The sequence below is a fragment of the Toxotes jaculatrix genome, chromosome 17 (genome assembly GCF_017976425.1).
Source record: "Toxotes jaculatrix isolate fToxJac2 chromosome 17, fToxJac2.pri, whole genome shotgun sequence".
In the NCBI taxonomy this organism is placed as follows: Eukaryota; Metazoa; Chordata; class Actinopteri; family Toxotidae; genus Toxotes; species Toxotes jaculatrix.
Genome location: NC_054410.1, coordinates 1,826,646 through 1,849,359, shown reverse-complemented (window position 1 = coordinate 1,849,359; position 22,714 = coordinate 1,826,646). Strand labels below are relative to the sequence as shown.

At 47.2% G+C, this 22,714-nt stretch overlaps 1 protein-coding gene across 1 annotated transcript in view; it reads right to left on the bottom strand.

The window, feature by feature from the left end:
* Window positions 1–22,714, bottom strand: part of syne2b (spectrin repeat containing, nuclear envelope 2b) — a 108,940-nt gene that overhangs the window by 16,638 nt on the left and 69,588 nt on the right. The window contains exons 88-115 of the mRNA XM_041061260.1: window positions 21,945–22,103; window positions 21,645–21,839; window positions 21,252–21,356; window positions 20,961–21,080; window positions 20,679–20,876; window positions 20,416–20,589; window positions 20,187–20,318; window positions 19,363–19,556; window positions 19,151–19,277; window positions 18,702–18,947; window positions 17,429–17,581; window positions 17,047–17,223; window positions 16,749–16,904; window positions 16,445–16,588; window positions 16,094–16,264; window positions 15,864–15,994; window positions 15,572–15,776; window positions 15,052–15,234; window positions 14,489–14,596; window positions 13,630–13,784; window positions 13,367–13,514; window positions 13,182–13,276; window positions 12,878–13,109; window positions 11,763–11,957; window positions 10,633–10,758; window positions 9,802–9,957; window positions 7,804–7,962; window positions 6,637–6,803 (exon numbers count right to left, since the gene is read on the bottom strand). Of these exons, the coding sequence (XP_040917194.1) occupies window positions 6,637–6,803; window positions 7,804–7,962; window positions 9,802–9,957; window positions 10,633–10,758; window positions 11,763–11,957; window positions 12,878–13,109; window positions 13,182–13,276; window positions 13,367–13,514; window positions 13,630–13,784; window positions 14,489–14,596; window positions 15,052–15,234; window positions 15,572–15,776; window positions 15,864–15,994; window positions 16,094–16,264; window positions 16,445–16,588; window positions 16,749–16,904; window positions 17,047–17,223; window positions 17,429–17,581; window positions 18,702–18,947; window positions 19,151–19,277; window positions 19,363–19,556; window positions 20,187–20,318; window positions 20,416–20,589; window positions 20,679–20,876; window positions 20,961–21,080; window positions 21,252–21,356; window positions 21,645–21,839; window positions 21,945–22,103 (4,511 nt within the window). The remainder of the gene's footprint in view (window positions 1–6,636; window positions 6,804–7,803; window positions 7,963–9,801; window positions 9,958–10,632; window positions 10,759–11,762; window positions 11,958–12,877; window positions 13,110–13,181; window positions 13,277–13,366; window positions 13,515–13,629; window positions 13,785–14,488; window positions 14,597–15,051; window positions 15,235–15,571; window positions 15,777–15,863; window positions 15,995–16,093; window positions 16,265–16,444; window positions 16,589–16,748; window positions 16,905–17,046; window positions 17,224–17,428; window positions 17,582–18,701; window positions 18,948–19,150; window positions 19,278–19,362; window positions 19,557–20,186; window positions 20,319–20,415; window positions 20,590–20,678; window positions 20,877–20,960; window positions 21,081–21,251; window positions 21,357–21,644; window positions 21,840–21,944; window positions 22,104–22,714) is intronic.

Genomic DNA, 22,714 nt, shown 5'->3' with positions numbered 1-22,714 from the left:
ATGATGCTCAGGTCTCAGGTTAATGATCCAAGGTTTAGTTTTTGTCATGGCTGTGTTTACAAAATCTGAAAGCGAGACACTTAGAGATGCAGCGTGAACACAACCTTACGTCACAACGCTGAAATGTTGAGCACGGCCGTCCACAGTGAGAGTCACACCCATCGCCCTGTCACTGTTAGCACTGCACTCGGCTCCACGCGGCAGATTAGCGCCGTAGCAGGTTGTCACAGTGTCTGGGAAGCGCCGCTATCATTCTCATGTAAGACACAACAGGAGCCATTATAGCCGAGCTGCAGGCTGACCTACATCTGACAGAGCTGGGTGTTGTCTGGGAGAGAGACTGCATTCCAGTTCTGCTCTCAGGTCAGTGACCTACATCAGTTCATTCCTCTACACAAACCAACACAATGCAGAGAGGGTGACACTCCACCGTCATGTGACAGAGCATTCCACCAAAATCCACCTCTGAGCGTGTGTGTGTGTGTGTGTGTGTGTGTAAAACTGGGTCCAGAGTTCAGTGTGTGTTTTGTGTGTTCTACAACATGCAGATCATCACACTGACACATACAAATTTACATATATATACCATACATTAACAGCTCCAGTGCAGCTGTGTGGCTGCATGTTTCATGAATGATGCATTTACACATTTACACCAATACAGCAACAAGCTGTTTCCAGTCCACGTCACAGAAGCTGCATCTGATTTACTTTGTGGCTGAGAAGACAAATTAAACAGTTTTGTGCTTTGACGCTGCGGTAACAGAAACTGGACGGGCGTCCTCCTGTCCTATTTTTGGCTGCTGATGCAGCTGTATGCATGTGTGTGTGTGTTTGCACGCATGTGTGTGTTTGCATGCATGTGTGCGCTCAGGGTTGCATGTCTCTTCCGTACATGAGGACGTGGCAGCGGATGAAGGGGCGGAGAGCAACATCAGTGACATCAAAAACATGCTGCTGCCATCACAGACGGACACTTAAAGGCTCACTGCGTCCCCATGCAAGCAACCACACACACACAGACACACACTCCTGCTGTCCAAGCTGCCACCTGGTATAAATACCAACACACAACCGGAGCTGAATTCAGTTTTCTTTGAATGAGTCGCCGTGCGTCTGCCTGACTATATGCCTGCACTGACAAAGCCCAGCCCATCCCCCTTCGCTCCTGCTCTCCGTCTCTCCTCCACCTCCTCCTGCTTCTTCTCTTTATCCCAACAAAACACATGATCTGCTCCCCTTTCACTTGTCTGCCCCCTCAGCCTCACGCTGGCCGGGTGCGTCAGGGCACGATGAGGGCTCGGGACCAGGGCGCGAGGTACTTACAGGCTGGTGAGGAGGCTACTCCATGGCGATGGCTCATCCGCTAGCAAGGACTGCACCCCCCATCACTCCCCTCCCTCCTCTGCAGTCTGCCTGTCCCCTCCTCCTCCCCTCTCTCCATCCTCTGTCCTCCACTTCCAGCTTTTCCAAACAGCTGGATGCACTAACAGGTTCACTCCAGGATACACAGAGTCAGGAGCATCTTTGTAAAATAATGCTGCCATATAGTACAGTGTATTATATTTGATCTGTTATACATATACTATGGCAACTATACATACTAATACTGGGTTCATGGGAAAGTGCAGGTAACGTCACAGTTTTCAGAGAAAGAAACCTTGTATGTATTTAACCCTTCTCAGCAGGGTCAAAGATTTCTTTGAGGGACGTACTGTACGAGCAGAAAACAGATATTTACATCAACAAAGCCAGCAACTAAGAATAAAGCACCAAAGCCCGTTAAAGTTGCCCAGTAGCAGATTACAGGTGCAGCTGTCCATTGCTGTCACAATTATTGGATACAACCTCCGACGTTAACGCCATCGGGCCGAAGCTGCGGACACAGACAGACGCAGCGGGAAGCCTCAGCCTGGAAAACCTCCATCTGCCACCTTCTTCCATTTCAAATAAACCAGCCTGGGGTCCACAGCACTGAGAGTAATAAATTACAGGTCTGGAGAAAAAGCTGCAACAGGTGGAGGAGAAGGAAGACTGACGAGCAAACACACAGAAATGGGGAAAATAAATCTAAAGCCCTTTTCAGACGTGATACATAACATTGCTGGCTTCTTCTCTCTGTTTAAGTAATGGCTCCCTGGTATTCAGATACAGGTGTCTGTTATGTAAATGTTTGCTTACATGCATTTTGGCACCTGGTGCAAGAGAAGGAGCGGCTGCACGCCTGAAAAATATCAACAGTTTTCTGTTCTCTAACGAGCTGCAGCGGTGATGGATTTTAAAATGACAATGTGAGTCCAGCAGACACTCTGAATCATGTTCTGTTTACAGAGATAAATATTTATCTGCTGCTTATTTCATAATGTCCAATGAATGTGTAAAAATGACTTGGATGCTTCACGCATGAGTCCAACGTGGGGGCTTAAGGACCCAGACGTATCCTCATCACGATCAATGAAACGTCCCTCAGTCCTGATGGCAAATCGGCTGATGAGAGACATCTTGGTGCGTGTATGAGTCCCTCTGGCAGCTTTACGTCTCACACAAACACATGTTCACACAATGGAGAAATCACAGAGAAGCCTGAAACCTAAACACTCGAATCTCTAACTCACATTCACACACAAAGACACACAGAAACACACTTTCTAAACAGTGTGAAGGGGCCAACAAACACACCAACCTATAACTCAGCTTCACGGCCACACACACCAGGACATGAACTCTCAGACAACTCCGTCTCCCCGTCTCACAATCCCTTGTTCAAACTTGACAAATCACCATAGTAACCGTACCAGCCAGCAACTCAAGAAGCTTTGGCATCATCACCATGGCGACCAGATCTACGACCACTTGAAAAGAGAGCCAAGTGGTTGTAAGTGTGCTCTGTATTTCTTTTATGTCAGCGTTAAACCACTGAACAACATGACACTAAATCACGTGTAAAAGCTCCACTTGAAATTAACGACTTAACAAACAACAACTTATAAACAAAAACACTGTGCGACAATAAAAGAAGTAAATCTGTGCGTGTACCAGGTGTGAGGAGACGGAGGAGGACGCAGGACAGCAGGGAGAAGACAAACACCTGCTCCACGTGCATCTTAGTCAGACAATGAGGGGAGAAGATGGCGGCCCCCAGTGGCCCCTGAGGCCGAGGGCCCATCAGCACAAAGGCTCGTGTCAGCAGACGGCAGCTGCTGGGCCGGGTGACGGAGCACCCGGTTTGTTCTGGGGGACAAAGGCGAGCAGCGAGCCAGTGTCAACGCATCTAATCCCTCGACAAGTCAAACCTCATCTGCCGTAACTTAGTGAGGCGAGACGCGGACAAAGGCTGAGGGATAGCCATCACTGACCCTGAGTCAGCTCCTCGCTTATCCCAACATGTGACACGGTGCTGCAGGACTCCAGCTACGGACCAACCAACGAGACCAGCCACTGACTCACTTCGTGTCTGTGAAGTAAACCATCCTGTGCAGGATGAATCTGGTTTGAAGGAAATCGTTTGAATGCATTTATGTCAGAACCTGATAAAACATTGGGTCAGAAAAGTCAAATTTAGAATCTCCTCAGAGCCGTGAATGATTCAGCTGAAGGACTGAGATCTGGATCTTGGACTGCACATAAAGTTGGGACAGTAATGTCACCAGCTGCTTTGTAAAGCTGTTTGTGGTGCAGGAAGTGAAGGAAGGCTTGGTGCAGCAGAGGTGATGGTGGTTCGCTGGTACAGAAGTTTAATATTTCCTACGAACCCGACCAAAGAAAAGTCAGTGCAGGTGTAATCAGCTCCTTAATTCTAATCAGCTTCTTGCCGCGTGTGCTTCACTGGGCTCAGAGAGTCGGGGTGTGTCCTCTGTCAGCGTGCAGAGCCTGGCTGGATTAGACCGCTGGGGGGTTAAATGAGGGCCGGAGCCCACTGATCTACAAAGCTACTTTTAGCCCTGTCTCTACTTTTTACCCACACACACACACACACACACACACACACACACACACACACACACACACACACACACACACACACACACACACACACACACACACACACACACACTTGATTAGTCCCACTGTTCTGTTTTTATTAGCAGTGAAGCAGGTCCTCTTTAATGAATTGCTGGGCTGATGATCTAATCCTCACACACCAAACTGCTCAGAACAGACCGGACAATAAAGAAATAGTTTCCTGAACACGTTAAGCAGCTTGTGGAGACCAGTGCAGAGACACACTCCCCATGTTTATCAGCTTAGTGGGTTTGCACCCCCCGTCCTGAGCTCTGCATCAGGCATGTAACGGTTTCCTGTGAGCCAATCAGAAAGAAGCATTTTCCGAGGCCGTAGTTTAATAAAGATTGAAATAAAGAGTGTGACAACGGCACATTCCATCACAGCCACGAGGCTCGTGCCTCAGCAGCGGCTCATTAACAGGCTTAGCCTTGTTATGCTGGACAGTCCCTGAGGGGACAGGGGGGAGGAGGGCAGATCCACTGTTGTGTGCTCTGCTCCCTCTCCACTCGGGTCCCCCTTCCTTTGTTAAAGACGGAGGGCAGATCTCTGTACTAACAACCTGTCAGCCGTGATAAAGACCCTCATCCTCGCCGACCATGAACCACACATCAGAGCCAGTGCGGATTTTTCAGTTTTTGCTTTGACTGGAGGTTTTGGGAAGTGTTCACTCGTCCTCGCCTTCGTGGGCTGTGTCCTCGGGAAACGAGATATTCTGAAACCTCCTTTTTCTCTCAGTTTGAGGCTTCATCCACACCAACGAGGCCATGACATGGGGTTGTGTTCACCAGAACAGCCGAGTGGAACCAGTCCACTTACAAACTAGTCCATTGCTTTGTTGTCCACTGTTACTTTAAACACACCTCTCTGATGCTGTTACCTAAGACCTAAAACATCCTGGCGACAGGTGTTTAATGCCAGATGTGACGGGATGCCATTCATTATGAACTGAACCTAAAAAAACATCCTGGTGCTGCTACTAAAAAACTCCATCGGCCCAATGTGGAGAGTTAATAAAGTTTAATTCAAAAGCGACACAGAAAAGCTAAGAGACTTTGCCTCTTTGAACCTTTGGTGCGAACAGCAGCTGTAGGTGAGAGAAGCCTTGATACCAATCAGAGACTGAGTGTGTTAAAACACACGTTTATTAAAATGAACTAAATGCTAAAATGTCTCCTTTGAATGAAAAGGCGACAGAGAAACAGAGTCTGAGGAGAGACGGAGCAGTCACCATATGGCAGCTCTAAGTCGCCCCCTCTCCCCTCCCCCACCTGCACCAGTTTACCCAGCAGGGCTCAGAGAAGCATGCCACTGCAGTTCAGCTTGACTCAGTTCAGTTTGCTCTGATTTTCCCTGTGGATTTTATGAACCTGCCATCTACACAGAAACCTTTCACCGTCACCAAACAGGCAATTATCAGGAGCAGAGTTCAGTCATCAGTTTCGAGGACAGTTACTCGCCGTCCTGTTGTTTGCAGGAGATGTGACGGTAATTGCTGTGCACTCCGCCACCCTGCATCCATCCTGCTGCACAGCGAGGGCACAGCCGGTGGTAATTACTACACTGTTTGACGATGGGAAAACTAAGATCCTGAAGGGGAGCAAGAAAGGTCAAAAACCCTCTTCTAATGTAAGACGCTTGCTCCTGAGATCAGCCTCGTTCTTCGCAATACATAATTAGCCAGAAATCCAAACTAAAGCAGACTGTAAACAGAAGATTCACGTTATGATGAAGCCAGAAGTTCCACTTACAGTTCTATGTGCAGCAGGACATGACTGAACCTGCCATGTAAAATCAGACAGCTTCTTTTACTTAATATTCACAACAGACCGGCCAGTGGGTTCATGTCCACCTTGTCCTTGTATCTGTCCGTCCCACTGCATAATGCTGCTTTGCCGTAGATCAGGAGTAAAGTGGCACTAAGCTGCTGGAGGGACATTTCTGTCCAGCTCTGTCCTCTGTGTGTTGGAATCAGATTTGCATTTATGGATTAATAATAATATCACTCTATCCTCCGTCGGCTTTTCTGCTTTAATCTGCAGCCACAGTGGAATAACAGCTGTGCTCTGCCTGTTCCTGCTCTCCCCACAACACACTGATAAAGCTGCATGTGTTCAACTGCAGCAGAAACCAGAAGAATGTTAGGTCTGCGGTGTCGTATGACAAAACAACAATCAACAGGTTTTATGGGAAATTGATTATAGAGCTGAGATTCCTTTGTGAGGCAGAGGCTGCCGATCATCCTGCAGAGAACATTCCTATACAGAGCAGCTTCAAGGATCTATGGTCTGAACTTACAGCATTCGAACGAGTCATCAGAGCAGCTGTTGACAACAAACTCACCTAATTTCATAAACTGGGACTAAAACGTTTTCACCTTACCCAGAACCAGCTGAGGCCTGACCTTAATCCAGATCTGTTCTCATTGCCGTTGCAGTGTTGAATAAACTGCAACAGCAGCTCTTAAAGGTGCAAAGTGCAAAGCTACAGCGACGGTCCCAGCAGGGAAATCCTTATCACCACGTCTGATGGTTATTGTTCAACAAAGTCATATGAACCACAGCTATAAAACAGGAAATGACAGGGCAGGTGATGCCATCATCACCTTCATCCTGCTCTGCTTTCGCTTCCTACCTGGCTTCTATGTGGTCAAACAGGTGCTGCCAGCGGTCGTTGATGTCCTTCAGCTTGTCGTTGATCTCCGTCTCCTTCGTCTTGTTGCTGGCAGTGATGAGTTGCTCTCCGAGCTGCTTGAGGTGCGTTTTATTCTCGCTGAATAGGTTGATCTCCTCCATACAGTCCTGATTGAAGAACAAAAGACAAAAAAGAAAGCAATAAGTGTCTGACGGCCCACATCTCCAACTGAAGTGATGATGTATATTCCCTTTTATCTCATCTATACAGGTGTAAATAAAGTTTATCGTTACTGTAAGTCTGACAATAAAGACAGGGTTTATACCCAGTGACAACCATTAATCAAACTCTAAATATATAAAAGAAATGTATTTATTTATGCACCTAAAAGACCAGCTTTTCATGAAACCACTTATTACAATTTCAACTGCAAATTCACCTCATTAAGATTTTTGTTGGCCTAAAAAGTGTCAGAACTCTGACTTTTCACCACATTGTTGTTTAAAATCATTATTTTGGGCAAAATCACTTTGACTCCTGACTTTGGAAATCTGCCAGAAAGTAACACAGCTCCTGCAGAGACTGTGTGCCGGGGCAAAACACTGCATTTAAAGCTCCATGGCTTGAAAAGATTAAAACCTCCTGCCAGGGTAATAACTTGTTTGGCCTTTAGGAACAGCAATAGCCTTTACTGCCCTCCAACCACCTCCGATTTACCCCCCCTACACACACCGTGACAAATGAGAGGGCCCTGAGTTCGACAAAACAAACCCGCGTGGCCCTGCTGGGGCTGAACAGCTGTCGTCGCTTTAACAATCAGGAGGGAATTCACAGCTTTTTGAAAAGCCCAGACCGTCCCTCCACCATGCAGCCTGACACGCCCCAGCACAGAGCAGCTCAGAGTGCAGAGACCATGAATGACACAGCAAAAGGAAAACAGTCACGCAAAACCAAACTATGCTCCATCTAAAATTTTACTTTCCTCGGTTTGTGTTTCACTGATAAACGTTCACACGTTAACTTTGATCATCAGCTCTGACTGATGATGGAACTCACAGCAGCTTACACCTAAATGTGTGAACTGACTCTAATCAGTAGTTAAGTATCTATTGTTTGTCACCACGGCCACGTTGAATGGGAGTGTGTGTCTTTGCTGCAGCCTCCCACCTTCTTCAGTTTCTCCACCATTTCCTCGATGTTCAGGTCGGAGTTGTGGGCCACCTTGTTCTCCATCTGCGTCAGCCACTCACACAGCTCCTTGTTCTTCTCATTGAAGATGATCCACGCGTTCAGGCGGTCGGCGATCTCCTGTTTCCGCAGAGACACCTGACACAAAGAGAATATCTGCTTCAAAACGTTTTTCAAAACCAACAGACACCGAACCGAGCACTGTGATCCGACTGAGGCTGTTGGCTGACAGATCAGCAGTACACTACTGTTTGGTGGTGTAGTGTTGTTGTCAACAGACAGAGCTGCATTGTGTTTGTTTAGCTGTAATTAACCGTTGGATCAGCTCTGAACTGCTGCTCTCAGACCAGAGTCAGCAGCAGCAGCGCTCAGGGTGGGCGAGCTCACTGTACTTCAGACAGACTGATACACCAACAACACACACACGTACCTACACACAGACACGAATGGAAACACACAGTCACACGCATATACACGTGAAATCATATGCATTAGCCCCATCTGAGACTGATCTCATCCACTGCACAGGAAACTGAAAAGCTTTTGTAAAGAATCAGTGGACGGAAAGTTAATGAGAGGAAGTGTATTTTTTTAATAACCTTCACCTTTAAAACCTTTTCTCCTGTAAAAGTCAAACATCAACGTGAGGAACGAAGTCACCGTGGATGTTTTGCCTCATCAAAGGGGGGCGGCAATGAGCCGTTAGGACCGTGTGCATCAGAACGAGGGAGACGGTTGGCAGATATGTCTCATGTTAACGTTCCCACCCTTATTAAAGAGCAGCACGCAGCCACTACTCTAAACTTTTAAACAGCCGGCAACAAACGCTGTCTACCTGCAGTGGATGAAAGACCAAAACAGAGCTACACAAAAACAAACACACAAACAGTAAAAAGTGAAAGTCAGTGTGATCACCTTCCCTTCCCCCAAACTCATTTTAATACAGAAGCTCCTCTTCCTGAAGCCTCTCAGCTCATTCCAACATTTCTCCTCTGTCACCATCTGTTCCCCCATTTGCACAATGCCCCTCATCGCCACCCCTCACACCCCCCACCCCGACCCACTGGTCTCGCCCTTCAAAGACTCACTAAGATTTACTAACTTAACTCCTCATTAAAGGCTTAGACTTTTAGCACTGATGACTGGGACACAGTACAGAAACTGAGTTAAAAACACCGCACATTAACATGAAGTGTAGTTTAAACGTCACATGACTGTTTTCATGTGTTCATCTGTTTTCTGCAAAAACAAGGTTGGATTAAACTAAAACTTCAGGTTCTGCTTTTAGCGTCTGCATACATTTCACCTTCACTCATTCATCCTGGAGCAACACACACACACGCACGCACTAACAAAACTCAGTGAGTGACTGTTTCAGCTGGTGGTTACACGTATTAGTTCTTCAGTTATCAAGCTTCTTCAAACCAACAGTCCAACTTGCCTGAGCTGGACAAAGCACAGATCACAGGTCCCCACAAGAGAAAGACTGGTTTGGTCTGGTCCTTTTTTCTGGTCTCACTTGGTGAACTCTCAAACCATGATTCTGAACCCATGTCAATCTTTTGCACCTGATTTCTCTTGAAATTACTTTCCTGTGGTGAATTAACTTGATTTGGTGAAAGTCAGATCACAGATAACTGTCCCACCAGCAGGGCAGTCAACACCAACTCACACTGTCACACAGCCAAACACACAGAACTTTACAGAGAAGATCCTTAAGTTTCCAAAGATACACCTGCACAGAAGCTGATGTCAGTTCCAGTAAGTAAACAATCACCTAAACCACAGGAAATGAATCTAGAGCGGAATTCGAAGGTGAGGAGCCTGAACTCAAAATGAGGGCCCTGCTGTCAGAGCTGCAAACAAAACATTAGGAGTAAAGTAAAATAAAAGCAGCAAAAGCAGCTTTTCAAAAGACGAGTCCAGTCAGTTTTCAGCTTCAGGAAGGAGTTTCATCATTAAACCCAGCAGACTGACCTTGAGGCAGAGTTCCTCCCACTGGCAGTGCAGGTGCTCCACCTGCTCCTGCAGCAGCAGGACATCGTCGGCGATGATGTACTGGGACAGATCCGTCTTCATGGTGCTCAGCTCCGTCAGGCTCTCAGCCCAGTCCTCCAGGGAGTCCTCGTTCTCCTGCATACCATAGCACACCAACCACCACAACAAACCGTCAGGGACCCCCTCCACAGCTTGCTCGCTCACAGCTACTACCTAATGTCTGTCTCTGACCGGCCCCCTTTCTCTTTCTGTCTCTGTCTCTCTTCTCTCTCTTTCTCCCCGCCCAGAGAGAGAGGATTACGGGCCGCGGGCTGCAGGCCCGAGCCGGGGGAGGGGTGACTGTGGAGGGGGAGGGGCAGGGGAGGGGAGGGGACTGAGGGAGGGGTGGAGGATAAAGCCTCTGATGGGTCAGAGAGGATGAGTTGTGAGTCAAACCTGTTTCAAACTTGGCTTTTCGCACTTGAAACTGTAAGTGGTTGTCAAACTGCCTGAAAACCACGTGTGTGTTGGTAGTTCTGTCATTGTTCCCTGATGTTTTCACACTGTGTTCACCTACCACTGATCCACCTGCTAGGACTGTCACAGACTGATGGTACTATGAATATGAAGTAAGACTGGTAACACAGCCAGGAGAAGGTTAGCTTAAAAATATATTTTAAAAAATGTGATTATCAGACAATCAGCCTTTGGCTCAGCCAATGAGATTACTGCTGGTTTCACCGTGGTTGTGCCTCTCCACATACTGTATGAATAATGATGAATAACACTCAGCAGAGTGTGGTGTGTGTGACCAGGTGTTTGCAGATGTACCTTGTTGAATTTCTCAGCGCTCTGCAGCTCATCGTCACACTCAGGCATCGACCGGTTCAGCCTGGTCTTCACGTCCTTCAGCTGCAGCATGCTCTCTGCCAGTCCGGCCTCGCAGCGCTCCCAGTTCTGAGACACAACACGTTTTATTTTTAAACCCATTGATCATACAGATCAGTGCAATGGGCTCTTAAAAACTGATTGGCTTTGAGAACGACAAACTGATTGGATTAACGTGGCTGCTCTCAGGCAAACAGAAGCCATCAGAGCCTACAGGGGACAGATGGAGGACGGAGGATCCAGATGTCTTTACAGTCAGAGAGGACTTGTGTCTGTCCAGGTTGAAAGAACAAAACAATGGAAGGCAGTGAGACGGTGTCACTGTACTGTGCTATAACGCGTGGAAGTGTGTGAGAATATAATCCCACTTTGTTTCTTTCCGTCTCTGTAAAGAACAAGACGAGCTCTCGGGTCACAGAACTTCAAAACTCCCACTGTGTGTTTAGGATCATTTAAAAAAAAAAAAAAAAAAGCGTAACAGAAACTGGGTCACAGTGGTCATTCACATTTTCTCCTCCATGGAAATACTGTGAAAACCAAAGAAGGACAGGAGAAAAGGATCCTCACGGGCTGATGTAAGTGTCTCATGGGACATTAGTCCAGCGCTCTCACTGTCAGACACTGTGACCGAACCGATCAGGTTTCAAAAACCCCATTGATTTTGTAGATCCAGTGGAATCTGAGCCTCCAGTTTGACTCACTGGAGCCAACTGGTCTGGTTTTACACAACTGAACCCACACAATAGTCACAGGAAACAGGAATAATCCTGATGTGAGATTTGTCCCAAATTTAATTCCTACAATGACAAAAACCCGCTACCTGCTCCTGTTGAATGGTTGTCAGATTTTTATTTAACTACGTGGATGCTTTCTGTGATTATGAGCTCAGCTGAATTTTAGAGTCAAACTGAAAAAGATTTAAACAAAACGCATTTTAAAAAATTATGTCTGAGACTGAGTTTAAACCCAAACATCTCAGGTGTCCTGCAGTGAAATGTACAAGATGTTAAAGCATCACTTAAACTTCTGCAGAACCACGGTGAGTTACAGGAACACGGGGAGTGACTGAGTACCTTGATGATAGCCTCGGTGAGGTCCATCCTCCGGCCCAGCAGGCTGTGGAGGCTGTCCCACTCCTCCTGCAGGGTTCCCAGATCCATCTGCAGCTGAGCCTGGGTCTCTTCGTCCCCCATGGAGAAGAGCTGCCGGCCGACCTCCAGAGTGTGGATGAAACTGCACTGATACCTCTGGAACAACAGCTCTGTGTGCTGAGGAGGAGGAGGGAGGAGAGACCAGGTTAAAGATGACTTTAAAGAAGGAAGGGAAAGGAGGGCATCATGGGAAAAAGACATCAAGATAGAAATCTAACCAATGGGTCATCTGGTTGCTTTTATTGAGAAGCATCTATCAGTGGCTTCAGCTAACAGGCTGAAGAAAAGTTATCTGTTATCTGTATCTCTGTTCACAATCACTTCAAATCTCCTCATTCCCCTTTCATGGTAATCAAAGACTCGACGAGTCAGAGTGAGAAGACTCGTTTCCTCATCTCGTTTGTCTTTCTTTAGATGTAAATGCAATCAGCATCATTTGATTCTTAGCCTTCAGATCTTAAATCAGGCCTCAGGCTCAGCTTTAAGCAGCTGCTTTCCCTCCCGTTTGTGTGTTAATCTGAATAAACAACCATTTTATAGAACATCGACACTCTGCAGGGATCTTTCACAGGATGTACAAATTAATCATTTAATCATTTCTGGGTTTGTAAAGGAAATAAGTAGTTTTTGAAATCCGAGACAGAGGAGAGAAACATTTAGCGAAGTGCAGCAGTTAGTGTCACATTCTGTGGTATTTGTAGGATTTTTTTCCAGTCTTTCAGTTTCTGAGGGAAGTATTTTACTTTCCATAAATAATGACAGCTACATCTATTCCAAACGTCCCATCACGGCCTCCATGTTGTCGTCTTTTTCTAGGACTCAGCTTGAATGAGCTTTAATACATAAGATATTTCTCTGTCCTGGACGGTTACTGTTGTTTTTCATCTGGGAAACTCCAGTTTTTTTTATGTCCCTGTAAAGTGACTTCATTATAAAGCCACTGACTCCCTCACAAAACGTAGGAAATTCCCATAGTTCCTCTTTCTGGCTTTGACTATAAAGTCCATGATATCCCAGCCCTGATTTGTCTGTCCTACCTGGAGGTCTTGTAGGGAGCGTCTGAGCTGTTGCAGGCTGCAGCGGGCCGGCCCGGCGGGGGGAAGGAGGGTCTGAGTGTCTGACAGGAACTTCTGCAGCTTCCTCAGGCTGCGGCTGTACAGGTGCCAGTGCTTCACCAGCCCCTCCACCAGGGAGCGCCGCTGTTCGGCACGCTGCACCGCCCCCTGCCAGTGCTCTCTGAGCTGCGCCAACTTCAGGATGAAGTCGCTCCTGTAAACATGAACACGGTTAAACGTGTAGCCTCACCCTCTTTACATAAAGGACCTTCTTTGATCTCCTTACCTGTCGTCCACCTCTCCTTTCTGCAGCAGATGAAGAGCTTCAGTGATGACTGAATGGAGGATCTGGTGACCAGTGGATAGCTCTGCCTGAAACCGCTGAGACACCCAGAGAGATCGGGGTTACATGTGTGTGTGTGCAGAGTTTTTGTTAAGCCTGTCAGTGAGTCTGCTCATCACGCTTCATACCTTGTGTGTACAGAGCTGCTGCCGGAGGCCAGTGTAAGAACCGGCCACGTCCACGGTCAGACTGTCTTCCATCCTCTGCAGGAAGGACATCCAGCTCTCGCACTTCTGCTCAAAGCTCTGCTGCCTCAGCGCCTCCGTCTGCAGCTCACTGTGTACACACACAACAAAAGGGTTTTTATACCTGTCGTACATTCTTTGCCTCTCTCATGACCATGTGCTCATTCAGTCACTGTTTCATGCCTCGGACGTCCTCCCTCACTGACCTGCAGGCCTCCTCGGCTCTGGCGGAGGTGTTGGCCCAGCGGTGGTTGAGGCGTTGCAGGTGGCGTGCTGCAGCGTCGCCCAGCGTCAGGCTGCAGCTCAGCTCATTTAGCACATCCAGGTCAGCAGACAGGCCGCTCAGCTCCAGGAGGCCAGACTGGAAACATATGGTGGCATCAGAGACTCAGAGGGATCACAACAGTCTGGACAACTGCACACATGACATCGCAGCTGAGGATCAAAACACGACATGCTGCACACACTATGCTCTCCTGTCCCCATTTCATTTTCTACTCCTTTTTAACTTCTTGATTCATTGTTGTGTAATTTCTCTGCTCAGATGGAGACAAACTGCTTATGAATGATTAAAAAACTCCTTCGAGATCCGATTTCCACTAATATAGAAATGTAACATTCTACAAATCTCTATTTATCACCTTTCTGTTTCTGAGTACTAAAAATCTTATTTAAACAAAATTCAAAATGTCAGTTGGGTGAGAATATTTCAACCTGCTTCAAATACAAATAAAACTCTTAATGAAATTAGAGATGAAAATTTCCTTCTTGGAAACAGAAGTTGTCAAAACAATCTCATAAAAAGATTCGATATCAGACTTTAAGCCGTCAGAGAAGACACGACGTCCTTCACATGCACAGAACAACATGACAACTGAGGAAGATCATGTGATGTGACTGAAAACTCTTATTTACTCTTATTTATTGAAACTTAGGATCTTGATAAAAGACTATATAAAGCATAAGAATAAAGCACTAGACTATCAAACACACTGACACTTGTTCAGGTGATTACAGAACAAAACAGACCGCAGTCATTCATAAACTCCACTCGTGCTGTCTCACCTGGTCTGTTGTCTGAGCCACATTCTCCAGACGCTGCTGCCAAACCTCCAGGCTTCTCTCCAGTGACTCCAGGATGTTTTCAAACTCCTGCAGCCGCTTCAGCTCCTCCTACATGCAAACACCGCGACATGGCACACGGCCATATGTGTCTTAATTTATAGGTCACTGTGACACTCAGTGAACTCAGGTGTCAGGCTGGGAAATATACAACACTCTGACAACTTACCTGCCTTACAAAGTAAGATATCATAAAGTTTAATTAAAAAATCTCTCCTGTATGTGGCTTTACACTTTATAAACAATGAAAAATAACAGTAAAGTGAATAAATTCCTTCGGGATGAGAAATAAAACGTCAGTTATGAACCGTAAACACGTTACAGAAAAGTAAAAATAAGCAGGTTACAACAAAAAGCTTCAGTTTTAGGTTTGCAAACAAAAATTCACGTCTTCATTCAGCTGTTCTTGTATCTGATGCTGTTTATCTGTCAGCTCATATCAAACATTCTCCTCAAGTCATTAATTCACTCTGTGCACTGTAAATAAAACTCCCACAAACATGTACCTGCTGCTGAGCCTGCTCCTCTGTCAGTGTCTGCCGGAGCTGCAGGACACCACGTGACAACAACCTGCTCTCTGATTGGACCAGACCGGCAGCTGAAGGTTCCAGGTGGCTAATCAAGTCCTTGGAGGCCTCCAGCACCCCCTCCAGGTCAGACTGCAGAGAGTCTGTCCTCTCAATGAGACTCTGGAAAGAAAGAAAACATGAGTTTCTGTAGCATGTGATGTTACTGTGGTAAGATTCTTCTTCAACTGAAAAATAGGCAGCTGTAACTCAACACCTCACTCTTAAAAATAAGAAAATGTGACATAAAATTATAGTTAAAGTCAGGAAGAAAAAGTGTGAAAGACATTACAGTTGCAGGAGAAGAAAAGCGGAGTTACCGGGAGAGAAAAACAGACTTGATGGACGTTTTGGATTTGATTTACGTTCTTTTTTCCATCTTTAAATGTCAGCTTTGTCCTTCACATTGTGCTGAGAAGTTTCCCTCTGAATCATTTTACTTCTCAGTTTATTTCCTCACCTGAACATTGCGAACCTTGACAGCGACCTGCTCTGCAGTGTTGTCGTCTCCAGGCGCTGCACTCAGAGAAGACGAGACGTCTCTCTGCAGCGTCTGGAGCTGCTGGGACAAAGACGCTGCCAGTCCGGCGTACACCTCCCAGACCTGCAGGATCCCCTGACTCTTCTGAAGCTGCTGGTCCAGAGCTCCAGACACCTCAGTCCAACTGAGAGACAGCAGAGTGACGGTGAGTGAGTCTCTGTGTGTTGTTTGTGTGTATGTGTGCATGTGTGCATGCTGGCGTGTGTCTCACCTGTCTCTCTGTCTGTCCAGTTGCTCAGAGAGGAGGACAGCAGCAGGGCTGATGATGTCTCTGAGGGAGGACACAGTTTGACCCAGCTGATCCCACTCTGCCCCTGAAGCTTCTGTCTCCTCATGAAGAAGCTGCTTCCAACACAACAAACACACCAACACCACAGTCAGTGGACCTTCAGTTTGGAATGAGGACAAACTGCACAAAGGGGACAGGAGCACCTGTCCTACCTGCAGCCTTTCATGGAGGTCTCTGTGTGCCTGCAGGCAGAGCTGAGGGCTGGGGTGATAATCCAGAGTCTGAGACGTTCTCACTGTCCTCAGCTTCATCTGATTCAGGCTCTGCTCCACACAGTCCCACAGCTGCTGAGCCTGAGCCAGCCTCTGCTTCACTGATTCGTTCTGTAGATGATCCGATAAGACGGAGAAACAGTTGATGAGACTTTGGTCCTGACCGAGACAGGACCATCCGCCAAAGACCTTTCCATTTTTAATGCGATGTCCCAGTAAAAGATGTCGATGGTAACAGGGCACCAGTACAGTAATACAACTTCTAAACTAAACTTTCCTGGTGTCACTCACCTGTCGAGCGAGAGCTGCACAGGCCTGGATCGTTTTATCTGTGTGAGAGATTAAATCACTGCTGCTGTTTCCTCGTCCGCCACAAAGTTTGTGTCTCAACTCCTGAAGAGCTGAAGACTTCTGCCTGATCTGCTCCCCGAGGCCCTGATGAACAGACGGGAGTAGATTTAAAATATGTGTAAAGTTTCCTGGTGAGCTGAAGACCTAAACAGGATGTAGCTTCTTGTATTTCTTTGTAAAAGCCTTCAGAGGACATGTCTCTTCACGACTGAAGAGTCATGTCCTGAAAGTTGTGACTCCTGACCTGGCAGGTGTCGATGCTCCTCTGCAGCTCTGTCTGGCTGCTGGGTGCCTGAGCCGAGTCCATCCAGAGTCTCTGATCTGCGATCCAGCTGTTGATCTGCTGCAGTCGGGCCTCCTGCTCCGATCTGTTCCTCAAATCCTGCTCCACCTCCTGGATCTGAAATTCACAAACACCGACAGCAGGTCAGACACATTTCGTCTAAGGGTCAGAGACTTTTTTCATCTGAGCCTGCACGTCAGCAGATCCGTCTCCACGTCCCTGAGTTTGTTCTGTCACAGTCTGACGTTTGTCCTCTGACCTGAGAGCTGAGGGTTTCCTGTAAACTGAGCCACTGATGGTTGAGATGACCCAGGTCCTCTGCAAACTGGTTGAGTTCATAGTGCCCCCTCTGGTCGTCCTCAGAACTACAGGTGGGTAATGGCTGGTTCACATAGTCCAGTGTGGCCTCATGGGCCGACATCTCTACCTGACATTCCTGAGAGAAAAGTCATGGATGGAGAAAGAGTCAGTCGACCTGATAAAAGTCAACAGACAAACTTCTCCCAGGACTCAAAGATTTTACGTCAGTGCTGTATTTCAAACATCCACCAAAAACCTCAGACCTCTGGCTGAAAACACTGGAGTGATCGGGATATTTAAGCAGAATATTCGTGGCAGTTCTTCATTCAGTCCGTCTCTACCTTGCAGTATTTTAGGAGCTGTGTAACATCAGCGTCAGTGGAGGATGTTTGGTCGACTCTGCTGAGATTCTGCTCCAGCTGGGACCCAGCTGCTCCGAGCCAGGCCTGCAGCTCCATCAGCGCCTCCTGCTGGGTCAGTGTGTTCAACCACCGCTGAGGAGGAGGAGGACGAGGAGGAGGAGGAGGGAGAGAAGGAGGAGGAGAGGGAGGAGGAGGAGGAGGGAGAGGAGGAGGAGAGGGAGGAGGAGGAGGAGGAGGAAGGAATGAGGTCAATCGTCACTGACTTTGTCAAAAAAAAACACAAACTACTTACTCTCACAAAATTCCATCTTCCCACAGACTCTTTAATTTTACTGTCATTTTAATATGTAAATTCAAGATTCTGAGGATTTGTGGGATTTCTCTCCAGTCTTTGTTTGTGTGTGAATTTATGTGCTGATTCAGGACAGAACAGAAAAAAAGTCTGAAATGAGATTTAAAGGTAAATTTGAACTTAAACTTGAAAAGAAGGGCGAGCGAGAGGGCAACCAGTCGAGGGAGGGGAGAGAGACAAGGGGTGTAAGAGAAAAAGAAAGAGGAGAGAATCAGGAGAGCAGACAAAAGGTAAGAAAGATGGTGGAGAGGAACAGAAAATAATAAGAACAGCAGGAAAAGAGAGAGACGAGAGGGAGTGAACAAGAGGATCAGCAGAAGAGAGGGATAGGAGGAGAAGTGAGAGGAGAGAAGGCTTGGAAGGTGGGATAGACAGACAGAGGGAGAAGAGAGAGTGGAAGAAGAGGATTGGGAAGGAGAAGAGTGAAAAATCCAGACAGACAGACAGAGAGATGGATGGATGGAAGAATGGATGGAGTGGGGGGTGGGAGAATGGTTTCACACCAATAAGGGAGAAGAGTCCTCAGGCTGGCATTGTGCTGCACAGTGGGGATGTTTAAAACTAATTGGTGACAGGAAGACTGCAGCGAGGTTTTCTGAAATACCAAACGGCACTGTACTGAGTGTGTGGGCAGGGAGAGGCTGAGTTCAGGGAAACTCTGACATTAGAAACACTCAGGGACGAGAGCACATGTATGTAGTCCCTGTGGTCAGTGCAGCTGAGGAAACCTGGACTGGATGTTTGTGGCTCAGGTTTTAATATTTTAACAACTCTGGAGTTTTAGCAACTTCATTTCTGTATAATAAACAATGATGAAATCTACTTTAATTACAGACACCGTCCTGTTAGATGCCACGGTTTCCATTTACCTAACGGACGTCACAGGGGGAGTCTCCTCACCTTATGCAGAGCATGTTGGACAACAGGAACGTCAACCAGCAGACTGGACCAGTCCACCTCTATCTGCCTGAGCTGGGAGTGGATGCAGCCGAGATGTGGCTCTGAAGTCTGAGACAGCGAAGTCTCTTTGTCCTCCACATTTCCCTCTGAGTATCCGTCTGCTTCCATCATCTGGACCAGCTGGGAACCGGCACCGATCACTGCCACCTTCAGCTCCGATCTGGTCGGCACCTCTTTGGTCAAAGCCTGAAGTGGAACTGTTATGTTACAGTCTGTTCTCCACAAACACGAAAACGACCATGATAAGGTGGAAATGCTCACTTTTCAGCTCATATATGAACAGTTGAAATTTCCAGTCGTCCTGACGGCACTTTAATTCTGTTTTTCAGGTTTAAATGATTTCTCTTCTCGGTGGAGTCTGTTTGTGAGTGTCTCCAGCTCCTGCTTACCACACACTGCAGGTAATGGTCGCGTCTCGTCTCCTCACAGGCTGAGACGGTGTCCTGACTCCATTTATTAACCAGCTCTCTGGCCTTGTTCATCCAGTCAGTCAGTGCAACGGAGTCACGAAGAAACCTGCTCATGACAGCAAACAGCAGCATTTAGGAAGTGACTTTAAAAAGCATCTACCAGAACACAGAGGCATAATCTAAACTCTCACCTGCTCCTCAGTTTCTTTTTCCTGTGGAGGCTGCTGCGTTCGTTCTCCACCCTCTTGTGCACAGCTCTCCAGCGTGCCTCCAGCTCTCTGGTGGTCACACCCGCTCCACCACAGCCCGACCTCTGCAGGCGTAGCCCGGCCTCCAGCATCCGACTGAACTGCACCTTGTTCTCCTCCAGAACGCCTCCGAGCTCCTGCCAGACAAACACAACCCAACGTACATTAACACCAGCTCTTATAATCACACACGTATGTCACATCTTCATCTAACCCCAGACTTAGAGGAACAGTTGCTATCAGTACATTAGCAGCTTAGCATGAACATTAGAGACACTGTAGCCTCAAAGTTCAGTGGAGGTTGAATATAAAGGTGAGTGAGCCTGAGATCCCTCCTCCCTCGTTGCCCCCTCGTTGCCTCTTTTACCACACACACGCACATGCACATGCACACACACACTTTGATGACCACTGGACGAGCTTCAACACCTGGTCCATTTCAGATGAATGAGAGACACATTTCCTACCCCACGGCAGAGCAACAAAGAATGTGACCCAAAATGAATTTTAGTTGGAGCTCTCTGCTCGGCTAATCACATCAAAGCCCGGGAACATCGTGTGCCCCTACAGAAAACAACCAGTTCGCTTGTATTTAATTGAGCCAATTAGGTTTTGAGTGCAGTGCACAAAGTACAGCGTGGAGAGTGCCCCCAAATGAGCAGGACAGGAAATTACAAAATGCACTCTGTCCTCCGCTCGGCTGCTGTTGGTAAATCAGAATTATCCCAGTGACAGTCAGAGAGAATACATGTATTAATAAAAATTACCTGGTTGACAGAGAGCGTCTCTGACATCTGCTCCTCAGAATCAGCCCCTTTGTGCATCTTGGGAAATGAAGTCTCAATTTCTTTCAGCAGGGAGTCTGACCAGGCTCCGTCCTCGTCCCACTGAGACCACATCTGTCACAGACAGAGAAAGGACGATGGTCAGAGGACACGTCTGTTATTTAAATCTCCTGATAGATCACTGGATTCACTTGTGCATCGTATGTTCTACCTGAAGTGCTTCCTGCATCTTGGTTGCTCTCTCCAGCCCGTGCTGCTGCAGTCGGGCCACCTCGTCCTGCAGGCCCGACACTGCACCTTCCCACCTGTGGAGGACGCTCTCTGGGAGTCTCCGGGTCAGATACTGCAGGGTCCTAAAATGTTGGCCCAGGAACTGGAAGAATTTCTAATAACAGAAATAATTCATAATGTTAAAAATATTTACACTTGGATATTTTTAAGCTCTTATTTTGCTCTGAACTTTCTCTGACTGACCGTATGACTGCAGAGCTGCTGCTGGAGCTGAGCTTTGCTCTGGAGCTCTGAGTCAGGCAGTGTGAGACGTTCAGAGCCCAGAGACAGCAGCTCCTCAAGGCTGTGGACCAGCCGCTCATACTGCCGCTGCAGCTCCACGCTGCTCCTCAGCTCCTCAGAGCAGGAGCTAACACCACCCAGAGATGAGTCCAGCTCCCCCTGCACACAGGAAGGACAGACACTTTGAAGAGTGGTGGCAACTGGATTGTCTCTTATTAAGCAGCATTTAAGTCTCTAGCATACCTGAAGCTGCGCGGCCTGGTGGATGAGAGAGGCGGGGAGGCTGCGTTGGTCAGCCTCCTCCAGCAGAGAGTTTACCTGCTGGGCCTGCTGCTGCAGAGACTCCTGCATCTGGATCACAGCCTGGAAATGAAACACACGTGGACACGGTGACAAATAAAAACCAACGCTTTTACTTTATCCAGTTACAGTTCATTAGTCAACAATCAGTAACACCCATCACTCAGATACAGTCTGTGTACAGTCACAACAACAGTATCTCGTGACGGTGAAACATCTCCATGGAAACAGTACCTGTAGCTGTTCATTAAGGCCCAACGCTCCACTGGACTCATTAACTATGTGATGAACAGTCGCCTGGTTAGAGGTGAGGGCTGCATGCAACTCTTTTAGGGATCTCTGTTGGGTTAGACAGACGACAGTGCTTCTGTAAACTGCATGCACACAACAAGTGTTTTCATTTTGACAACTAGTTATAAATAAGTTAGATTAACGTGGGTAGAAGGTAAACTCATGTTGATTATGTGGAGGAAATGAGGACACAGCAACAGAAGACAGTAGGACAGGTCACACAGATCAAAACGAGACGAAACATTTCCTTATTGAAAGATTTCGGGGCGGATCCGAGTTTTCTGTTTCTGATTGTGGAAGCCTGTAGTTAGATAAACATTAGCGATGACCTCTGACCTGCTGCGTCACGGTCTCCTCCTGCAGGTTTCTGAGCTGCTTCTCTCTGCTGCTCAGAGCTGCCTGGACCACAGGAAGGACTCTGCTCAGGTCATCAACACACCGCTGACCGCACTCTGACCCCAGGACACCCCTGACCTTTGACCCCCACGAGGCCAGCGCAGTGCCAAGGGCTGCCAGCTCTGCCGACAGATCCTGAAGTAAAAGAAACTGCAGTCACATTCAATGAATCGAAGCCAGACTAATTTTTAAAAATGTTTTCAGATTTTTTGGACAGAGGGATACAGTGAGGAGTCCCACCTGCAGCTGCAGCAGCCTCAGCTCTGCGTCTTCTTCAGGTGACTTCCCAGCAGGCGAGTGCAGCAGGTTGTTGATGGACGACAGAGACAAAGATGCTTCGGACAGCACGTGAAACAAACCCTCGTCCAGTGTCTGATGGGGGACGTCCGCAGAGGAGGCCTAGGGTCAGAGTGGTAGATCAAACTAAGAACAAAAACTGAAGTTCTAAGAAACTGAGACAGAGAAGATAAATTCATTATACACAAGAATTTAGTCAGAAGGAAATTTAAACGTATTCAGCAGAAGACAACATGAATCAGGAAGAGGAGGAGGAGACTGGAATCTACGGTGTCCACAAGACAAATGACACCTTTTCATCAGTCTTGTCTTATTGGACGTCTTTCATGTTTGTTGTCTCCTGCTTTTGTTTTTGTAGAGTGTGATGTGGAAACACCAGTCCCTGTGGTGAGCGACTGAAACGACAGCGTGCCGAGGATTCCTTCAGAACGCACGGGCGAGTTTCATTTTCATTTCACTTTAACATTAATCAGATCGCAAACAGAAAGAAATGTGGTTTGAAATTTGATCTACAAAGTGCAGCACAGCTCAGTGACTGCAGCGTTTCAGTGTGAAGGTGGAACCTCACATCAGAGGTTGGACACGTCTGTGGGTTTGAGAGCCAAAGATGGGTTTTCCCCTTCAGAGACCTGGATTTATAAACATCATACTGCTTTATTCACGCTGTCCGGTTAATCAGAGGGGCTGCTCATCTAACAAGCCCACTGGAAATA